This window comes from Neomonachus schauinslandi, chromosome 7 (assembly GCF_002201575.2).
Source record: "Neomonachus schauinslandi chromosome 7, ASM220157v2, whole genome shotgun sequence".
NCBI lineage: Eukaryota > Metazoa > Chordata > Mammalia > Carnivora > Phocidae > Neomonachus > Neomonachus schauinslandi.
This window is the reverse complement of record NC_058409.1, coordinates 58,313,224-58,335,916: the sequence shown is the minus strand read 5'-3', so window position 1 is coordinate 58,335,916 and position 22,693 is coordinate 58,313,224. Positions and strand designations below refer to the sequence as shown.

The window sequence follows — 22,693 nt, the reverse complement described above, 5'->3', positions numbered from 1 at the left end:
AATGGGAGCTAGGAGGCGGGATGGCCGCAATTTCGCGCCAAGCTCGGCGGGCTGAATCCCGGTTTGGTGAGCTAGCTGGGAGGTGTTTACAGCTGCTGTCATGGTTCGTACGCTAAACTGCATCGCCGCTGTGTCCCAGAACATGGGCATCGGCAAGAACGGGGACCTGCCGTGGCCCCCGCTCAGGTACCTGCCGGGCAGGGGGTAGATTGGGTTTGGGAGAGCTGGCGCGCGGGGGCGCCTGGGTGGCTCAGACAGTTAAGGGAGAGCTGGCACGGGCTGCCTTTGATCGCGGCACTAGGACGGGGTCACGCAAACGCTTGCGGCGGGAGGAGGGGGTCGGACTTGGGACCCGAGCTGACGGGAGCTGGGCCTGGGCTTCTTTCCGCCATCAGGAGTCAGGAGGCCAAGTTATTGATTTCCGTTCTGCTCCTGCCGCCCTGCGAGGAGTTTTCCCCCCGCGGCGCCCTGCCTCAGAACAAAGTCCGGGTCCCGGAGACCCCCCCTCTCTCCCCCCACCCCTCCAGCGCAGCGTCTGTGGATCGCGTTAGAGCTAGAACCCGCGGGATAAGGTTTTGAGTAACGCTGTTTGTCTAACTTGTAGGAATGAATTCAAGTTTTTCCAAAGAATGACCACAACCTCCTCAGTAGAAGGTAATGTGGGATTTTTAGGAGATTGAGGTTTGGGAAACATCTTGCTGAGTAAGCTTACCAGTGCAGATTTTATTTAAATGAAAAGTTGTCCATGTTAATCTGGGACCCTTTGTCTTACCACTCATTTGTATGCAGTTTCCAAGGTTTGTCATATCCTTTAAAAAAAAACAAAACGTTCTTTGAAATTTTATATGGGCAGGCGTACAGTTGAGGTACTGGGCAGAATTAGCAGCTAGCTGCAGGCTTCGGTGAAGAAAACAGAAAGGAAATCAGAGGAGGCCTTTGCCATAGCCCCTGCAGGAGATGACGCGGCCTGAAGGAGGGCAGTGGAGAAGAGAAAAATCCAAAAAACGGTTCCATGGTATTCAATGTGGAGATCAGGAAGGCGAAGGGGATGCAGGAAGGGATCCAGGATGAACTCTCAGATACTCAGTTGAATAATCCTGGGTGACATGGAGAATAAAGGAGTGGAGAACAGTGTGCAATTGTAATAATGATAATTTTGAGGTTTGAGGCTTTTGTGGGATATCCAGGATAATTTCAGGTACAGGGAAGTAGATGAATTGAGCCACTGGAGAGAAAAGGACAACCAAGGAAAAGAATATAGTGGTGGGATACCTGTTTAAAACCTAAGAGACATGTATTTGGTCATAGGAGAAGGAATAGCAGAGTAAAAGGGAAAGAGTAAGTCAGAAGCAAATGCAGCATAACTTTAACAGGACAGGTACAAGTCCCTGGACCTGGCACTTGGGTCACTAGTAGAGACAAGATAGCAATAGCTTGAATCTTAAGGAATTGACATAAACCACTCTCTAGAATCCAAAGTATGGTCTAGTAGTAGGGAAAGCATCCAACACCTGGCCTGTTTGCTGGTATTCAGTAAATACAGTATTTCTTGGATGAGTGGATGGAAGGGTACCAAAGGTGTGTTGGCTTTTTTTTCTTTTTTCTTTTTCTTTCTTTCCCCCCTACTCTCCAATATCTCCCTATGCTCTTCACTTATCATCTCCACCTTAGTTGTTAGGCCAGGTCTGTACCATTTCTCTCATCAGAATTCCTCACCTAATGGCTCTGTTATTTTTGATAATTGATATCTCCTTACTAACACCTAAAGCTCTGTCTTTGAAAATGCAGTGCATATCACATAGGGGGCACCCTAAATTATTGGGGTTTTAATTCTTAGAGGAAAAAACTTTTCTTAACATTTGGAGGTAATATGTGGTTATGAGTAATGAAGCAATATACAGAAAAATGCTTAGTCTTAACAGCTTGTATTTTGTAAATGTTAGTATTTTTATTTAAATAAAATCAAGCTAATAATGATTCTTTAAAACAGACACATGCACTTCTTTTGATAGCCTCTCAGAACATATCAAGAATTACAGAAATGTGTATATTCCTTTGATCCAGGTATCTGATTCCCAAGATTTTTTCCTAAGTAATTAAACCAAAAATGGAAGCTATGTGTATAAAATTTCTATAGAAGCATTATACTTGAAAGATAGAAGCACAATTGAAAGTGTTTTAGCTTTTTAATTGAGTGGGCTATTAAGCACTTATCTTTAAAAGTATGACTATTAATATAAATCTACAAAGTATACAAATATGAATAATGCTATCATATCAAACAGTTAAACAAGACTTATTAAATCTTCTAAGTCTTCAATCCCCACAGTAACCCTAGAAGTAGGAACTACTGTTATCTCCATTTTATAAATAAGGAAAGTAAGACACAGAAGATTAACATGACTTGTCTAGTAGATGACTGAATATACTGAACTTGAGCACTTTGCCCCAGAATCTTGGCTCTTCACTATTATACATGATTGCAGTTGATTAAAACTAAATATTGGATATGAATTGAATAATACCATAGGGAAAAATAGTTACTGTATTTAGGAAATGGGGTGATAAATGTAAATTTTGGTAAGCCTGTTTTAATTTTTAATGCAGATCCACTAGATGTCACTATGACAATCATATCTCTGTATATATGTATATGAATATATGAAAACATAAATGTATACTCCCAAAATATCCTTTTATGTGATTTTCTAGGTAAACAGAATTTGGTGATTATGGGGAGGAAGACATGGTTCTCTATTCCCGAGAAGAATCGACCTTTAAAGGACAGAATTAATTTAGTTCTCAGCAGAGACCTCAAGTAAGTACTATAACAAATTCACCACAAAAAATCATGTTCCATTTTTTATGGTGGAGGTCAGTGTATGACAAAATAGTATAAATACAGCATTACTGATCAAGCTGCCTAATATCATAAAGAAGATTTACAGAAAATGAATAAGCAGTTATTTATCCCACATGACAGTAACTCACTCTGCTACTTAAGGGATTGATTTCACCACTGTGAAAAGTTACATTAAATCTCACTGTGGTAACAGCTTTGTCAGTTTCCTTGAATTGTTATTCCATAGGCTCAAGTATCATTTATACAACACAGTTAATAACTTTTTTCTAGTTTCACATATGCTTTGGGATTTGCCAAGATTAAGTGTTTTATGCACTTTCTGGACTCTGCCGTCAATAAATAAGATAGAAATTTTAGGATGGGCTAAAAATCAGTCATAATCTTGTGCCCTATTCCTAGTTTACCACAACACCCAAATAATATTTTATACTTGTATTCTTTACCCAGTGTCTACAGGTAAAAAGTTTGAAAGTATTGAAATCAACCTAGGGATCCTAGAGAGAAAGGAGTGTCTCCACTTGGCCTCTGCTAGGAATTTTTCTGTCCTCCAGGCTAACATTGGAGTAGATAGTTACTGATGCTTGGAAATGCCCTGGGTTCTTCATTGCTAGGAATTAGCGTACACATTTGTGGGTGCTGGCTAGGCAAGTCCATAACTGTGGGGCAGGCCATCGGGAAGGGCATGCGGGAACTTTCCAGCAGGGGCAGAAGTTGCTGACTGTGGGTGAAATGTCTTCTTCAAGGAAGCCTCAGATCTGCTCTTAAGGCCTTAAAACTGATTGAATCCTGCCCACCCAGATTGAAGTCATCTAATTATCAACTTCAATCACTTCTATAATATACCTTCACAGCAACCCCTAGATTAGTGTCTGAACAAGGACTATAGCCCAATCAAGGGAACACCTCAAAGACCATCACATCATGGGAAGGAAAAAACATTATACACTGTAGGCTAAGGGGGTTCCAGCTTATATAGATTTTCTCTCAAATCCCTCCTAGAATGGCATAGGTAAAAACATGAAAGAAACCATACCAGAATATTTGCATTGATTGCCTTTGGGTGATGAGGATTATGTTGATGTGCATCTTGCCATCTGCCTCAATCTTCATACTATTCTCTTTTTTTTTGGTTGCTAGGATATTCTGATTATCTCTTTACTTGGTAGAATCCAGATTCACAGACCGTATTGCCATTCCCAGAGACTCTTTAGTAACATATTCTTGAATACTACTCAGGTTTATTTATGGCTAGCTTGAGCTAAAACAAACATAAAGAAATCTCAGTGGGGGACATACTCAGTTGAGCCAGCAGATCTCCTCAAATGATAACTCTAATTTCTTCTCTATGACCTACCCTGTGGTGTATGCAATTGGGTTTGGTTGTTTTCTTACATATTTATATATAACATTTGTTGCTGTATTTTACTTGTTTTTTTTTTTTAAGGCAGAGAGAAAATGTCAAAAGTCTTTATTATCAAGGAAATAAGGATATCAGTTACGAAAACGTCTTAGAATTTATTTTTTGCCCTTCCCTCTGGTTCCCTACTTGAGGATCAATACACACATAACCTCAGCACCTGTTATGTGCCACACAGTGCTAGATTTACTCATATAATCACTATAGCTCATGCAATCTTTTGGAAATACTCAATTTTTCACCACCACCCTCCAATGTAAGACGAAACTGAATCTTCAAGGTAATCCCAAAATTTGCTGCAGGATACTAATTATTTTGGGTAAGTAGTTCCTTAAAGTATAGGGAGAAAATGCTTTTCCAAAGCTATCTAGACAATCAAGTTGTGGCTTTAAAAGAAATATGCAAGCACATTTGGAAAACAGATTGACATTTTCTCAAAATGTTAAACATAGAGTTATCATATGACCCAGTAGTTCTACTCCTTGGTTTATGAAATGAAGGAAAAATGAAAACATATGACCACACAACAACAAATGTTCATAGCAGCATCATACATAATAGCCAAAAAGTTGAAACATCCCAAATGTCCATCAACTGATGAATGGATAAACAAAGTAGCCTATATCCATACAATGGAATATTATTCCACAATAAAAAGAAGAACCGATATATGCTACAACATGGATAAAGTTTGGAAACCGTATGCTGAGTGAAAAAAGCCAGAAACAAAAGGCCACATAATTCCATCTATATGAAGTTTCTGGAATGGACAAATTCATAGACAAAGTAGATTATTGGTTTTGTGGGAGTGGGGAATGAATGCTAATGGATACGGGGTTTCTTTTGGGGGGGATAGAAATGTCTTAAAAGTAGATAGTGGTGATGGCTTTACAACTCTATGAATACACTAGAAAGTTTCCAAATTCTACACGTTAAAAGGGTAAATTGTATGGTACGTGATTTATCTCAATAAAGTATTTTTTTAAGGCTCTGGAACCAAAAATTAAGTAAATTTTACCATAATGCTATAGCTTTGATAGCATCTTTAATAAATCCAAAATTCCCTCCATGATATAAGATGTTGTAAATTGTCTCCAGCCCATAAAAGTTACCTGACATTTCATAGTATAATAATTCATCATATCCTCCACAGTGATTAAAGCTTTCTCTCTTCTCTCCCCACCACTCACACACTTAGTATAGCAAAGACTTAACCTTAAGCCTTACTGAACCTCAATTTCCTTATCTACTAAATGGGATTAATAATGGGATAATAATAAATCATCTTAGGGTGATTTGGAGGATTAATTGAAATTTGTATATTAAATTTGTGGCACACAGAGAGTACCCTATCAATATCAGCTCCTACTCTCCCAACCTTTGCTATTTGAGCAAAATTACCTTATTTTATATCTTACAGAAAAAATTAACATTAATGGAAGCACAATGAACAGGCTTGTGGTCTCATTTTTACCCTAACATATAACTTTGTTCTTCCTTCCCTCAAACTTGAGGTTCATAATCAGAACCCTCCCCCTGCCCCCACCACTTTATTCTAAACCCCCATTTTCTCCTGTTGTTAAGACCTTGGCTGTGTTGTCCTACCCTTTACTATTTTAAACCTCAGCACAGATTACTTCTGCCTTCAACTTTTTTGGAGCTTTGTGTTAAATAACTTCAGTAACTTTCGTACAAGCCTCAGTAGTATCTATGGTCATTTGTCACTTCTGTGTTTCGAACATGTGTTTATCTTCTTTGAGACTCTCTGCTAAGGGATCTTTCTCCAAGGAGTATTCTCCCTCATAACTGCACCCAGAAGATGCATCACCTCTGCTCATCCGGCGTCCTCCACGCATCCCCGTTGCATGTCCTTTACACATTGTGGCCACTGCTGAGATAGTTCTCTGCCTGCCATTGGTACAGGGAGTGCTTTTCTTTTTTTTTTATCTCTATTCCCAGCATTTAGCATATCCCCTAGCAAAGCAGAATATATGATCAATACGTGACTTATAAAATAGGATAATCCTATTTTGTAACCTGCCTTTTTCCCCCATTTGATATATTGAAATATTAATTTCTGTAAATATTTTTAATGGCTGCATAGTATTCAGTTATGACGATGGAGCATACTTGAACCAATTTGAAATAGTCGGAAATCCCATTTCAAAGACTGAGTTTGAAAGGTCTTAAATTGAACATTTTTTTTTAAATTTTGGTTAAAATGTGATTCTAGCCTAGGATTTTTTGTTTTTCCCAACAGTCTCTTGGGAAATTGAGCCAGAATTCCATCTGCCACATCATCTTTCACATCAGGCACATACCCTGCGGTAATCAAATGAGGCTGCTCAAGGCCAGAGGACACTCGTGTTAGGGCTTGCCTGAATTAGGCCACACCATCCTGAGGTCTGAGGGGACTCGAATATGACACCTCTGTAGCCCGTGACCACCAGTTGAGACTCTAATGTCTATGTAGGAAGTTGCAACTCAGACTCCAGCATCAGGCTGCTGGAGTTCAAATCCCAGCTCCACCATTTCCTAGCTCTGTAACTACTGGCTACTTAACTTCTCAGCCTCAGTATCATCTATAAACAGGAATAAAAGTACTTACACAGGACTGCTGGTCACATTAAGTGGTGTGATGCATGTAAAACACTGCCTGATCCCACTATTTGGGAGAGCAAGTGGGCACTGAATAAATGTTGGATATTTTCTTTCTACTGTAACTATCCATCAGGTAAAAAGCAGCCTCTTTTGAATAGGGCTTTTAAAGAGAAGGATGGAGGGGTGCCTGGGTGGCTTAGTCGGTTAAGTGTCTGCCTTCGGCTCAGGTCATGATCCCAGAGTCCTGGGATCGAGCCCTGCATTGGGCTCCCTGCTCAGCGGAGAGTCTGCTTCTCCCTCTCCCTCTGTCCCTCCCCCTGCTTGTTCTCTCTCTCAAATAAATAGAATCTTAAAAAAAAGGATGGAAATACCACTGGAGTGCCTATGATGTGCATTATCTTTCTCTTAATCCTCATCCCAACCCTCTGAGAAAATTCAAGACTTAAGTTTGGAACAAGATATCAAGCATGTCCACATGTTTCTTGATTATACAACCACATACCAACTCTCTCTTGTCAGGGAATGCAATCTCTGTTAGCTTGAGATAAATAATAGGAAGGAGATTTAGCTATGAAACAAGTCACAATATTGAGTGCTCGCTATATTCTGTTTACTGTGTTAGTTTCTAGGATTCGTGCTTTCACACAATGAACACTGTGGGCTAATGAACTCAAACATTAGCTCAACTTTTTGCTTATTTTTTTCTACCCATCTTGGATCAATGGTTTCCTATGAAACTTATTCCTAAACTGCTAAGTAGCAACATTATCCAGAAGCATTTCCTCCATGACTCGATGATAACTAAAATCTGAAACAAATCCTTTGTTTTCCTTTTCCAGACTCACTACAAAAAGGCAAAGAAGTAGTCTTCACCTTAAGCCCTTGCACCATTTCAAGCCATTGTTCCACAATCTACACAAAATGTTTACCCTGTTAATTTGAAGTCCACACCAACCATTTATACCACCTTCTAAATTATTTTGCAATAGCCCACCAACTTCTAGGATGCCTCTTCCAGTTCTCCTCAGATGTCAGTTCCTAAGTCACTGTTTTCCATTCTACCCCGACACCTGTCATCGTTCCTGATTTTAGCATCCTCAGTTACTAAAACCACCTTGACTCTATTTCAGGCATTCTAGACTTTACTAACTAGACTGTCTTCTCCCCAAGTTCAAATCTGTTTCTTACTCAATTCTTCCCCTACACAGCCTCGTCCAACCTAGTCGCTGCAGCTGCCCTGACGTCTTAGAGAATCCCTTGGCTCATTTAACCTCACCCTGGCCTCCATATCTTTTCCAGCTTTTAGTCAAAATACATTCTTTGTGCTCTTAACTCCTTTAGAGATGACAAAGTGAAATAAGTAAAATATCTGTCAAGGAGGTGGGGGAGGAGGCAGCCAAAAAAATGAATGTCTCCATTAGCTCTTGATTAATCATTGTTATAACTACCAATTCAAAGGCAGTTATATAATTTTTTAAAGCATCAGTCTAAAAACTTGACATTGAACTGTAATTTCTGTTCTCTAATTACAGTGGAAGCCAAATTCTACATGTTACTTCATTTATAAAGGGAATTACAGCCCTCCCCCGCCCCCCAACAACCACCCCCAAAAAACAGTTGTGGAGATAGGGAGAGATTAAGCTGAAGATCTAACCCTGAAATTAATTAACTTTTCCTCCTTTGGATTTTTTTAATTTTTTGTATTGGGGCGGGGGTAGGGAGAGGCAGAGGGAGAGAGAGAATCCCAAGCAGGCTCCATGCCCAGCACGGAGCACAACGCAGGGCTTTATCCCACAACCCTGAGATCATGACCTGAGTTGAAATCAAGAGTCAGACATTTGGATGCTTAACCAACTGAGCCACTCAGGTGTCCCTCCTTTGGATTTTTAATTACAAAAAATAACATACTCATTTATTAATACTTCATCCATCTTTACATGTTTGAAACATGAAAGTCTTTTACTCATTCCTCATTCATCACATAGTAAGAGTTTGAAATCATTCCAGGGCCTACTGGGTGGCTTAGTCGGTTGAGTGTCTGACCCTCGATTTTGGCTCAGGTCATGATTTCAGGGTCGTTAGATCAAGCCCCGCATCAGGCTCTGACCTGAGCTTCGAGCCTGCCTAAGATTCTCTCCCTCTCCCTCTGCCCCAACCCCCCACCCCCACACTCATGACCGTACTCTCTCTAAAAAAAATAAAGATCATTCCATGCTACAGTTATTCAAACATACTACTCTCTCTAACATTTTATTATGAACGTTTCAAACATACAGAAAGAACCTTACAGTAAACACCTGTATATTCACCACATACATTCTACTGTTAACATTTTACTATGCTTGTTTTACCATCTATCCATACATCAGTTGATCTTGTTTTTCTCATGCATTTCAGAGTAACTTGTAGACATTAGTGTTTTCCCTTAAATACTTCAGCATACATATGATTAACCAGAGTTCAATATTTCATTAGCTTTATTCTTTATTTTATTTTATTTATTTATTTGACAGAGACACAGCGAGAGAGGGAACACAAGTGGGGGGTGGGAAAGGGAGAAGGAGGCTTCCCACAGAGCAGGGAGCCCGGTGCGGGGCTTGATCCCAGAACCCTGGGATCATGACCTGAGCTGAAGGCAGACGCTTAATGACTGAGCCACCCAGGCACCCCACATTAGCTTTATTCTTTTGAGATAAATATATACAGTGAAATGTACAAGTCTTAAATGTACTTTTGCTAAATTTTGACAAATATATGCGCCTATATAATCCTATATCTAAGATAGAGAACATTACCATAACCCTTCAAAAGTTCCCTTATGCCTCTAACCCCATCCCTCTGGAGACAACTACTCTTATGATTTTTTTCCGCCATAAATATCACAAGATATCAGAAATGTTTCTGTTTTTTGATTCATTGTGGACCATATATGCACAAAGGTGGTCTATTATTGGTCATAGGTCATATGATGTTAAGTGTTTCTTGTAGAAAGGATTCATATTTATGATTTTGGTTTTATAATTAATTGACTAATATGAATAGGTTTTATAGAAATTATTTCTAATTTTTTTTAACCTCAGGGAACCTCCACAAGGAGCTCATTTTCTTGCCAAAAGTCTGGATGATGCCTTAAAACTTACTGAGCAACCAGAATTAGCAAATAAAGTGGACATGGTTTGGGTAGTAGGAGGCAGTTCTGTTTATAAGGTAAGTAAAATTATAAATGTTGTACCCCACTTTCCTTCAGCTTCCCTGCCATCTGAACTTTAAAAAAATTAAGTCATGAGCAAAGGAAGCATATTATCCCTACTGTTAGCTAGACATATTGTCAATTTGAATTATTCATTTTAGATACTATCGTGAAAACTAAATAAAAATATAAAAGTGAGTCTTTAAGCCTGTTCCAGTTTATTTTCAATTCAAAATAGTTGATGTTTCTAATTTAAAAACATTCTAAATCCTTCCCTTAGAATCATACTTGCACTGCACTGTTTTCTACTCCCTGGATGTGCCCTGATATACTGAATTATTCCCTTTTTTTCAAGGATATCTACGTCCTCACTGATAAAGGGATGGGGATCTCAGTTGCTGTATACTGACTAGATGTGTATGAATTTGTTAAAAGCAGAAGACTTTCCCTTAACAATTTTTATATAATATGAGGGCATGGGAAAAGTATTATATGACTTCATAATATAAGGAAAAACAGGTAAAATAGAAAATAGTACTTACTCTTTTTTTTTTTTTAACACTTACCATGCCATGAATCCCTAGGAATAGATTCCGGTAGCTCAGGCTCCTTTCCCCTGGTTCTCACAAAGTGTGCTTCCCTGGGTGCAGCAGGCTGGTGCTTCAGTTGAACCCAAGTACCTTTCTCTTTGGCTTCCTTCTTTTCCTGATCATTTTCTTTCACAAACTTCAGGAAGTTATCTCAGCTCTTGAGTGCTTAATATGCTGAATATGTACATTAATTCTCTTGGCAAGAATCTTGCCCTTCAATTGTTTGTTTACAACGGTGACAACAACATGCTGTCCCCTTGTAGGCTCTTCCGGTTTTGCCAGGGTAACATTGGTGGGGCATTCCTGTTTGAACAGTGCCATTCCCTTGACGTCCACCATATCACCTTTCTTTTTTATTTATTTATTTATTTTTTTTTTAAAGATTTTATTTATCTATTTGCCAGAGAGAGAGATAGCGACAGCAGGAACACAAGCAGGGGGAGTGGGAGAGGGAGAAGCAGGCTTCCCGCCGATCAGGGAGCCTGATGCAGGGCTGAGCCGAAGACAGTCGCTTAACGACTGAGCCACCCAGGTGCCCCCATATCACCTTTCTTGTAGATTCACATGTATATGGCCAAAGGAACAACTCCCATGTTTTCTAAAAGGCCTAGAGAACATATAGAGGGTACCTCTCCTCTTTCCCTTGGTGCTGGTCATTTTGGTAAATTACTAGAAGATGGAGGTTCCGGCCCAAAGCTTTTTTTTTTTTTTGGTAAGATTTTATTTTTAAGTAATATCGGCACCCAACTTGGGGTTCAAGCCCACAACCGCAAGATCAAGAATCATACACTCCATAGACCCAGCCAGCCAGATGCCCCAAAATATTCCTTATTCTTGATACCAAATGACTTTCAAGTTTCAAAATTTTTGAGGATAATAAATAGAATTTTTTCACTCTTAAAACACTAATGAGAGATTAACATTTATAGGAAGGGAAAAAAACCAGCCCCTACACTTTGGTGGTTTGTGGTGACATATATACCCATAAATTGTTTTATAAAGAAGAGGTATACCAGGATCCCAGACCTGTTTCTACTTTTTGTTTGCTTTATTTGTATTACAAGGAAATGGACATTTTCCTTTTATCTTGCAGCCAAGGATGAATTTTTTTTTCATTTTTTTTTCATTTTGTTCAGTATGCATTTTGAATAATACCACATTCACTTGAAAATACATTTTTTTATAAGTATTCAAAATTAAATATCATTATATACTTGATATATCTATATGTATATAAGTTATAAGGAAGTAGAACCTCTAGCTGATAATTTTGCATTATCCACCTGTCTCACATCACAATAGTTTGTAGAACATTTAGGCTTATCTCCCCTGGGGCCAGCCTGTTTTTGTAAACAAAGTTTCACTGTAACACAGCCATGCCCATTGGTTTAGTATTATCTAAGGCTGCTGTTGCCCACAAAGGTAAGGAAGAAACCACATGGTCCACAAAGCCTAAAATATTTACCATCTGACCCTTTCCAGAAAACGTTTGCCATATAGCATTTACTGGGATACAGACCTTCAGATGCTTCTGTCGTTGGTCTCGTTCAGTTTCTCTAATTTTTGATACAGTAAGAATTGGTAGAATATTTTTTTGGTTGGGGCAAGAGAATAGATGATTTCATATACGCTGTAGTAAAAAGCCAAAAATAAAAAGTAAAATTTGTTCTGTGCCCTTATTTGGAACTTCAAGGATAAGACACACTGGAAATTATACATATTTTTTTTCTACCATAAGGTATTTGAAAATCAAGGATTATTGTTTTCTTGGAGATGCAATTAGGACTCACGACTTTTTATTAGAGTTTTAAGATACTCATTTGAGGGCAGTTTTTTCTGTAGAAACTATCAACAGTACCATAGGCAGTAGTTAGAAAAGTCCTTAACAATATAAGGCCAAATACAATCATTAGCAACAAGAGGCTAAGAAAGTAAATAACCTACTAGCATTGTTACTATCTTCTAAGAAATGGAAGCATTATTAAATTCTATGTAAATGTTCTAAGTATGCCCTTGGGGTTTTCAATAATCAAAGTCTCATGAAATTATACTATCTTATCCATATATATATGCAGATTTTTCTATGGAGAACAACTAAATAATTTATAGTTCTTAATTCTTAAACAACTACCAAAGAAAAAAGATAATACTGAATGCTTAAATGAAAAAGAGTTATGTAAGCAAAACAGAGGCCAGAATATATTTAAACTCACTCTCATAATTACTGATAATGATTAGTCCCATTCTCAAAATAACTAAGACATACCTTGCAGGACCCCAAAGTAAAGAATAGGATATTTAAATAGCATGCTTTACAGGTAACAAGTTATGTAGCATGTCTCTAATACCTATTACAAACTTGACTGTATAATTAAAACAAACAGAAATGTTAGAATTTCTATTTCTTTTGACAGATAAATTAGGAAATTGATGCCTTTTGTGTTTTTTCAAAGGAAGCCATGAACAAACCAGGCCATCTTAGACTATTTGTGACAAGGATTATGCAGGAATTTGAAAGTGACACATTTTTTCCAGAAATTGATTTGGAGAAATATAAACTTCTGCCAGAGTAAGTAAAATGTTACTAATTTATGTGAAGCACTTTTGGATTTCCTGTTTAAGAATTATAGAAAGAGTAATACTCTTCAGATTGAATTTGGAGTAGTTATGTTTTCTGTAGACAAATACTTTAAGAATTTTTGAAAATTTGCTTTAACAAACTTGGGAATGTTTAAGTTTTAATCATCTTGCTGAAATCTAGAGAGCAGTCATTAGTTCATTCTACGCAATCTGTGCTTAGCATCAGACGCTGTCTTAGGCTCTGGGGAAACAGTGCTTACCAAGACAGATGCTATCACTGCTCTCTAAGATTAGATTCTTTATAGTAGAGGAGGAGGGTAGCAAATGATAAACATCAAGATAGTTGCTCTGTGGAGAATTGAAATATTGTGATGTGGTAAATACTGTATTGTCTGAGAAGTCCTTTCTGAAGAGTGGTATCTATGCTGAGATCTAAATGGCAAGAAGCCAGCCACGCAAAGAGCAAAAAAACCAGAAATAGTGTAGACACCAGAGGGCAGGAACAAGCATGGTGTGCTCCCTGACCCTGAAGGCCGCTGTGAGCATTTTATGTGTAAGCAAGGGGGAGGCCAGAAGGGCTCAGACCAGATGCAGGTTTAGAGGGTTTGAATAGAGAGAGAGTGATCTTGCTCCAGCTGTTTGCGGAGAACGGACAGGAGGAGACAAGAGTGGAGCTGGGAGACCAGTTGGCTGCAAGAGTTGAGGTGAAAGAGTAAGGGATTTGGATAGCAGTGGTGGAGATCGAAAGAAGAGGTTATAGGGGCGCCTGGGTGGCTCAGTCAGTTAAGCATCTGCCTTCGGCTCAGGTTATGATCCCAGGGTCCTGGGATCGAGCCCTGCATCGGGCTCCCTGCTCAGCGGGAAGTCTGCTTCTCTCTCTCCCACTCCTCTCTCGCTATCTCTCTCTCTCTCTCTCTGCCAAATAAATAAATAAAATCTTTAAAAAAAAGAAGAAGAGGAGGTTACACTTGTTTTACAATGGAGTTGTGATTTTAGCATGAAACTGCCTGATTTTGAAAACTCCTAGCATTTTAGTTTAAAAGCACTTTTCATACTTCAATTTAAAAAAATTAAAAAGTACTTTTCAGCTCTTGGCTGTGGAGAGTAAAAGATTAATTGTATCCACACTTTCCACACTAGGTTTTAACACATTCTTGCAAATATTCTCAGTTGAATCCAGTCATTATTCTTTGAGTGTGAGTTTGTTTTGGGAAATACCTCCTAAAAGAACATTCAGTCACGTCTGAATAAGTGGATGGCCAAGCTTTAAAGTAATAGTCTATAGAGTAATAGGTAATAGTCATGAATCTAATGAAGTGTGTGACTGATTTCCTTGGGCTTTTAACTAGCTCTAAAGAAAACTGAAAATTTTAAGAACTCTAAAAGTTTTCTAAACAGCTTAAGTGCAGGCTTTTGCTTAGTCTTCAAAGATGACCCCATAGAAAAATCACACTTAGTGATTTTGTATATATTTATGAAATCAGTTGTATTTGTTTGTCACATTTTACGTATTTTCTCTTATACTGCTTAGATTGCTGATTCTCACATTATGTGAATATTGATATCTGCTGACCCTCATTCCTATCTTTGCTGCTAACAAAAAGAAAAGATTACTGTGTGAATTTACCTTTCCAGATCCTGTTGCTCTCCATCAGACCTCTTTCCAAAACTGACCCTCTGGGATCCTTGATAACTTAAAATATTTTACTACCATTCTGGCTCTCGGCTCTTAGAAATGAAAAACTTCACATCTTTACTGAATGATGACTCACATATCACACCATCCACCCATTGAAAGTATATAATTCAGTGGTTTTAGTATATTCACAGAGTTATGCAACCATTACTACAAAGATCCCTTTGAAGAATTTTGCTATCTAAGCAGTACTTTTCTAAACCATGAACGTGTGATGTCTATTTATTTAGGTCTTCTTTAATTTCTTTCAGCAGTGCTTTGTAGCTTTCACTATACAAGTATTCCACTTCATTGTTAAATCTTTTCTTAGGTATTTTATTCTTTTTGATGTTACTATAAATGGAGCTGTTTTCATCATTTCATTTTCAAACTGTTCATTGGTAATACATAGATATACAATTGATTTTTGTTTATTGATCTTGTATCCTACAACTTTGCTGAACTCATTTATTCTAATGTTAGTGAATTCCTTAGGATTTTCTACATGCAGAATATATCATTTACAAATAGAGGTAGTTTTACTTCTTCCTAATCTGCATTTTTAAAATTTCTTTCTCACTCTGGTTTCTCTTCAGATCGCATAAATCTTTCGCCTTTTTAAAAATTTCTTTCTCCTACCTAATTGCTTTGGCTAGAACCTCCAGTGCAATTATGAGGAGGAGTGGCGAGGGTCTTGCTCCTGCTCTTAGAGGGAAAGCATTCAGTCTTTTACCATTAAGTATACTAGCTGTGGGCTTTTCATACATGCCATTTATTACATTGAGGAAGGTCTAGTTCTACCTCACTAGTATTTTTATCATGAGAAAGTGCTGGATTTTGTCAAATGCTTTTTCTGAGTCTATTGAGATAATCACGTGGTCTTTGTCTTTAATAGGTTATTAATACGGTGTATTACATTGATTGATTTTCATGTTAAACTATTCTTGCATTTCTGGGATAAATCCACTTGGTAGTAATGTACAATCCTTTCTGTATGTTCCTGGATTCAATTTGTTAATATTTTGTTGAGGATTTTTGCATTTACATTCATAATGGAATATTGGTTTATAGTTTTCTTTTTCTGTAATGTCTTCACCTGGTTTTGGTGTCAGAAGAATACCGGCCTCACAGAATGAGTTAGGAAATGGTCTCTTTCCTCTTCTTTTTTTGGAAGAGTTTGTGAAGGATTGGTATTTGTTCTTCTTTAAATGTCTTAGAAAACTTTTTTAACATTGGGGGGGTGGAGCAGAGGGAGAGAGAGAGAGAGAGAGAAAATCCCAAGTGGACTCCAAGTTTATCATGGAGCCCGACATGGGGCTCCATCTCACGACCCCGAGATCATGACCTGAGCCAAAATCAAGAGTTGGATGCTTAACCGACTGTGCCACCCAGGTGCCCCTAGAAAATTTTAACTGTGGGTAGATTCAGAAAGGAAATTGCTATCCAGAGCCAAAATCCAAGGAAATTGCTCCAAAATGGACAAGGCTAAACAAGGCTGGCTATGAAAGAAAACGAAAAGTCTTTTTTCATTGCATCATTTGATGTTATCTTACTTTCAAGCCTGTACCAACATAATAACAGCCTCTTTAACGTGAGGTGAAAGGAATCCCCTAAGGGTAAATCTGGAGTAGGTCAATCTTTCATGAAGTAGAGAAAAAGGAAACCTTGAAAGACAAAGGGAATATACCTTGTCCCTGGAGGTCTGTAATGTTGCTCAATTCTTGAGCTTCTTTCTCTCTAAATCTCAGGATACTGAGGAACTTAGAATTGCTCCCTACTGTCCAGAAATGAACTCTGATCGTTCTCTACCCTCCCCTACTTCTTTCCCCACAGCTACACTTCATTTAGAACCCCATTATCCCTATTAGTGGGCCTCTTGTGGTTACATAGGTTTCAGTTCAAACACAGTTATCTTTTATTAACACCATAGTTCCTGGTAACAAAAGCACTAGTAAAAGGAAATAAAGATGAGGGGACTGTTGTAAAGTGCAAAGAGAATAAAATTAGAAGTTAGGTGAAACCACAGGTGGTAGTAAGCTAAAAGCAGAAATTAGTCTTAACAAAGTAAGGTTTGACTTTGTGTCTGCCTTTTCCCCGGTGGGTCGTAGTCTGTATGCCAGCACCATGCCAGCCCGCCCTCTAAGGCTCTGCCCTCATTCAGCTTGCCTGGAAGAGATCTTTCTGCCTCACACTGTTCCACTCGAGGCTCCAACCAAACCAGCAGGTCCAGGTATTTTCTACCGGCGGTTTTCTGCTTAATGAGCCCCAAACAGGTTTGTCCTTCTAGTTAACAACCTTCCGTGTAACCATGCAGTCAAAGAGGATAAAGCCCAGAAGAGGCCTTTGAAACAGTAGTTGGCTCCAGAGCTGGGACAGATGTCCCTTATCACTGGACAACTTGAGGAAGGTTTTTGGCTGACGTTTCCTCTTCTGTTCCCATTACTTCCCGACTATTCAGCAGGATCCTTATTCATGTTATTTGTATGTCTCTCTCCTGAGCCTCTGCTTGCTATAGAGTCTTCATTTTATTTTGGTTGTGAGTTGTTTCTTATAGGTAACTGTTTTAAGAACTCTATTTACCTCTTTCTTAGACTTTACAGTAAATCATCTATGTCATATTCTCATGATGCTTTGTCATTTCAGAGCTTATGTCTTTTCATATTCACTGGATTCTTTACTGCTTGAAGATTCTAGAGGGGACTCTCTTTCTGGGTGGTTCATAACAAATAGGAGGTATTTCCAAATCCTGTTAGGCTTAAACTCAGAGTTCATATGTGGCTCCTAAGCAGTTGGGAAGTATGATGGTGCGGTAGTTATGGTAATTATTAAAACAAACTGAATATGTGAATATTGTGGAAAGCAAAATTAATGTTAAGCAGAAATGAATTTCAGTTTTACAGAGCAGATTAACATTAATACCGTGGCTAGTGACAATATCCAGCCAATAGCATAGTATTTCTAAGTTAATATTATTCATGATTTTAGAAATCATTTTGATACTTTGCTTTTATCTTCTTAACTGAGAATCTTGATACTCATGAGAATTTTACACACACAAAAATGTAAATGCTGCTTTTGGTGACTCATTCCAAAGAAACTAAAGTTAAGGTTAAACATTGGCCTCATAAAATCATTTCTTTAAAAAAGGAAAAATGCTATATTGCTATTAAAACACGAACAAAACAGCTCAGAAAATGGTTAGTAACTAGAAACATAGCTTCTTCCTCTGAAATGTAAGTTTTTCAAGAAAAAACAGCTTTTTCATTTCCTTATACATCATTATGCTGTTACTTTATGTCTCTTAATTATATTTTTTATCATATGGCATCATCTCTCATTAGTCAACTAAAGGTTAATACCTGTTATTACTCAGCATTGTATTGGATATCAAAAGAGATTTAATTTTTTCCTGTATTATCCTTGCTACATTGAGTTTAGAAAATATGGGGATGAAACAAACTAATAATATTAAAGGGTAACATTTGTAGAACACTTAATGTAATGAACTCAGTGCTAAATTATTCACAAGGATGAAGACTGTGTTGATAACTAAGTATCACACAGCAGAACCAGAGTCAAACATGAGTCTGAGTAAAGCAGGTATTCCTTCCCCCCCCAAACCTGGAGCATATTGGGGGTGTAGCCCACACAATGCTGAGGAAGTACAAGATTTGGGTTGGAGATGGGGGTGGTCAGTACAGCCTTCAAATGGAGGACCTGGGTTTTGTTTTTTCATTGGGAAAAAAAATTTATTGTGGTGAGAATACAACATGAAACCTACTCTCAACAAAATTTTAATTATACAATATACAGTGTTGTTAACTATAGGCACACTGTTGCACAGCACATCTCTAGAATTTAATCATCTTGGACAACAAGGTTTCTTCCCTTCAAACAACTCCATTTCCCCTTTCCCCCAACCCCTGTCAAACCACTCTTCTACTCTCTGTTCTTATGAGTTTGACCATTTTAGATATTGCAGTATTTGTCCTTCTGTGACTGGCTTATTTCATGTAGCCCAATATCCTCTAAGTTCATCATGTTGCTGCATATGGCAGGATTTCCTTCTTTTTTGAGGCTGAATAATATTCTATTGTATGTATATACCACATTTTCTTTATCCATTCATCTGTTGATGGGTATTTAGGTTGCTTAGCTATTGTGAATTAGGCTACAGTGAACATGGGAGGGCATATATCTCTTTGAGATCCTGATTTGTTATCAAAAAAAACCCCAAGCTATAACAAGTATTGTTGAGGATGTAGAGAAATTGAAACTCTTATACATGTTGATGGGAATGTAAAATGGTGGAGCTGCTATGGAAAACAGTATGGAGGTTCCTTAAAAAATTAAAAAGAGAGTTACCATATGATCCATCAATTCCACTTCTTGGTATATACCCAAAGGAGGTCCTGGGTTTTGAATTGGAAGGTGGAGAGAACACAGAACTAAGTGAGAGTTAGAAAATGCCAGCTTAAACAGTGAAGCCAGTAAAAGAATTGCAATAAGCCACACACTGGGAAACAGAATCTAGCACCACGCGGGACATAGAACTTCAGTTCTGCTCTAAGCAGCTGAGGGTTGTATTTTGTTTTTCCTTTGCTCACACGAGAAATTTGATACCAAGTGTTAAGATTTGCAGAATGGTATTAAGCAGTTTCATACTAGCTGATTGGTAGTGGAAAGATAAAAGAGAAACTGATGACAGTGGTTAGTTTTGAACAGAAGAATTAGGAGTCAGAAGGAAAGGAGAAATTGCACTTTTTGTTTTCTAACTTTCTACATAGTTTGAAAGTTTTTCTTTCTGTTCCCATATGTAATGTACTTACATAATACCCAATTTCACAGTGGCTTACCATTGTGAAGAAAAAAGGAAGGGAACTTTTACTTACCTTATGCATTATTGATGCCTTTTGGCTGAGAGTCAGGGAAGCTATCTTTTTAATTGACACATTATTATGGATATTTTTCTTTTACAGATACCCAGGTGTTCTATCTGATGTCCAGGAGGAGAAAGGCATTAAGTACAAATTTGAAGTATATGAGAAGAACGATTAATGTGAAGATGTTTTCTGATTTATTTCAAGTTAGTTGCTCCCCCTGCCCTCCAAACAATTATATATTTTAATATTAGGGAAAAAAGACTTTTGTTGACTTTAGGTCAATGGATAATTATTTCTAAGCAATGAGATTTTATTAATCTTAATTAGGCTAAGTTAAGATTAATCTTAACTAGACCATATCAGATACCATTTGTGAAACATTTCTTGCTATAACTGTGTGTTGCCTGTCAAGGACCAGCACCTGCCTAGGGTAGCATATCTACCAAGAGCCTAAGTGAGACAATCCCCTGATAGCATAAGTTGAAACCAGGACTTACAGAGATAGGACTAGACAGATTTGTCCAAAGGTCAGAAATCGATTATAAACAGAAGAGCTAGAACTCAGATATTAAAAGAAAATTAGATCAAAAGAGGAACTTTGAGTTCTCTATGCATATCACACTTCTGAAAAAAAGTTCTGTTCGCTCTGGTAAGTTGAGAACTCTGATATATTCCATAGGGATAGTAAAGAGGCAGGTAGAACACTACCTTTTTGAAGGTTAAAAGAAAAGGTCTGAGACCTAACAACTCTGTTTCCGATCTCCAGTGAGATTCCATGGGATGTTAAAATGATAGAAGAACAATAGGCTGTTCTATACAAAAACAAGTAATCTAATAACAAGCATATGGCTAAAATTAGAAATTAAAAAGGTAATGAACTGAAAATGGATAAAGCTAGAAACCAAAATTACAAAGCTGGAAACTAAATTAAACTTCACTGAATTAAAAAATGAAACTTAGAACACATTTACCCGTCGTGTTAGCAAAGATGTGGATTGTTAAGTATCCAAAGAAATAGCGTTTTTTGCTTATAAATTAATGCAGCCTTTTTAGAGTTTAAGTTAGGAATATCAATTAAAATTCAGAATATTCTGGGTTTGGACCCAGAGCTTCCACTTCCAGAAATTAATCCTGAATAAAGAGATGGACCCAAGAATATTTGTTGCACTACTTTTTTAACGTGAAAATAGCCCAAATGACAATCAATAAAGAAATAACTAACCAATATGTCTACAAAATTTAATATTGTCTGTAGCAGTTAAAAAGAATGGGGTACTGACAGGAAAATACCAAAGACTACTAAATAAAAGAAGCACAATGTGTACAATACCTAAAATTTTTAATAAGTGTATGTAGTATGTGTAGGAAAATGTGTGCTGTAAACAGTCGAGAGTATCAGAGTTGGGTATGTTATTTTATACATTAGGTATGCCTATTGTGATTAGATTTTTTTGAAGCACTATATGTTTGTTTTCATGCACAATGACTTAAGATAATAACTGAGCCCTTTATGTTCAAGGGCCACACAACATTCCAAAGACCGATCACTAGGGAACCATCAGGCTTTCTCTCGTGGTCCCTGGTTTGTTCATCTTTCAAGACAAAAAATCAAGTCTTAACTATTTCCAGGTTGATTTATGAAACAGAACTGTAAAGTGATGATAATTTGAGGCCAAAATATAAATAGTATAACATGCACATGTGTTCTAAATATTCAGATTAGCCCATTTTATGTTTCTGTGAGGTTGAAATTATGTAACATAACCCACGTCCTAACAGACAGTGTTTCTCAAAATGTCATCCCCATTATACCTATATGAGGGATGGATCCCAGAATCTGTAGTACAGGGGTGCCTGGGTGGCTCAGTCAGTTGAGCGTCTGACTCCTGATTTCGGCACAGGTCCTGATCTCAGGGTCATAAGATCATGCCCCAAGTCTGGCTCTCCGCTGGGCGTGGATCCTGCTTAAAATCCTCTCTCTCCCTCTCCCTATGCCCCTCCCCCTCCACTCTCTCTCCCTCTCTTAAAAAAAAAAAAAAAGAAGAAGAAGAATCTGCAGTGCAAATCAGCACCCCAGATGATTCTGAAACCTACCCAAGGATGTAAATCACTGAGTTAGAGTGCTTCTGCCCTCTAAAGAAGAAAAAACCTGAACTGTTATTTCCTATCACTAGGGCTTCTAAATACAGCAAAATAGAAAAATGAGCGAATTTTAAGTCAACATGTATGGGATTGGAGAAAGTAAAATTGTAAAGATTAGACCTGTGTGTTGCTGATCTATTTTAAGAAATAAAGATTTTCACTTATTAAATATGTAATAAAAATACATATGAAAGTAATGTCAGTAGCTCAAAGAGGTACATAGTAGGTACATAGTAAGCAAATGCAAGAACAAGATGCTTTTTTTTCTTTATAGTAATAAACTAAAAACTGTCCAGGAAATGACCTAATTTGGCACCATGACTTTGTGAGGGAAAAGTTGGCCAGCCAGCTGCTGAAAAGGTTCAGAAAAATAATGATTTCTGAAAGATTGAAACTTGTGATCAAGGATGTTCCAGTTGGGACAAAAAAGAAATCCATCATTAAGTGAGTATGAGGAATAGAATTAGAGATTCTAGTGAAAAGGTATTGCTCACAAAAGGGATGGAGTCTCTGACTCAACAGGGAAAAGAAGCCCTACAATCTGTGTGAGGTTGTGCTGTTCCTGTGGCAAAGGTGAAACTGCACTGGTGGCCATTTCTAATTATTTGCTCCTGCCGTTTCTGTTCCCCAGGAGACCTCGTGGGGACCAGGACGTTTTTCTGTCCGTACACTGACATTTCTGTTAAATCTCTTTATTCTTAGAACAAAAAAAGCGAAGAAATCACATTGTTGTGTGGTATTTCAAATAACTT

The 22,693-nt window shown here is 37.8% G+C and overlaps 1 protein-coding gene across 2 annotated transcripts; it reads left to right on the top strand.

Annotated features, from left to right (window-relative positions):
- Positions 1–9: 9 nt before the first annotated feature.
- On the top strand, positions 10–21,130 carry DHFR (dihydrofolate reductase). Of its 2 annotated transcripts, XM_021699718.1 has the most exons (6): positions 10–186; positions 605–654; positions 2,713–2,818; positions 9,962–10,088; positions 13,115–13,230; positions 19,896–21,130. In XM_021699718.1, exons 1-6 carry the CDS (start codon positions 101–103, stop codon positions 19,972–19,974), a joined length of 564 nt encoding a protein of 187 aa, XP_021555393.1. In that variant the 5' UTR covers positions 10–100; the 3' UTR covers positions 19,975–21,130. The 2 variants fall into 2 exon arrangements, with proteins under 2 accessions (XP_021555393.1, XP_044772709.1); XM_044916774.1 differs by lacking the exon at positions 13,115–13,230 and having other exon boundaries at positions 19,896–19,916.
- The last annotated feature ends 1,563 nt before the right edge of the window (positions 21,131–22,693 follow it).

Excerpts from the sequence above, each read along its gene's own strand:
- DHFR (XM_021699718.1), top strand. The coding sequence starts at position 101 with ATGGTTCGTACGCTAAACTGCATCGCCGCTGTGTCCCAGAACATGGGC. Across the intron at positions 655-2,712 it reads CACAACCTCCTCAGTAGAAG|GTAAACAGAATTTGGTGATT; the intron begins GTAATGTGGGAT and ends GTGATTTTCTAG. Across the intron at positions 10,089-13,114 it reads GAGGCAGTTCTGTTTATAAG|GAAGCCATGAACAAACCAGG; the intron begins GTAAGTAAAATT and ends GTTTTTTCAAAG.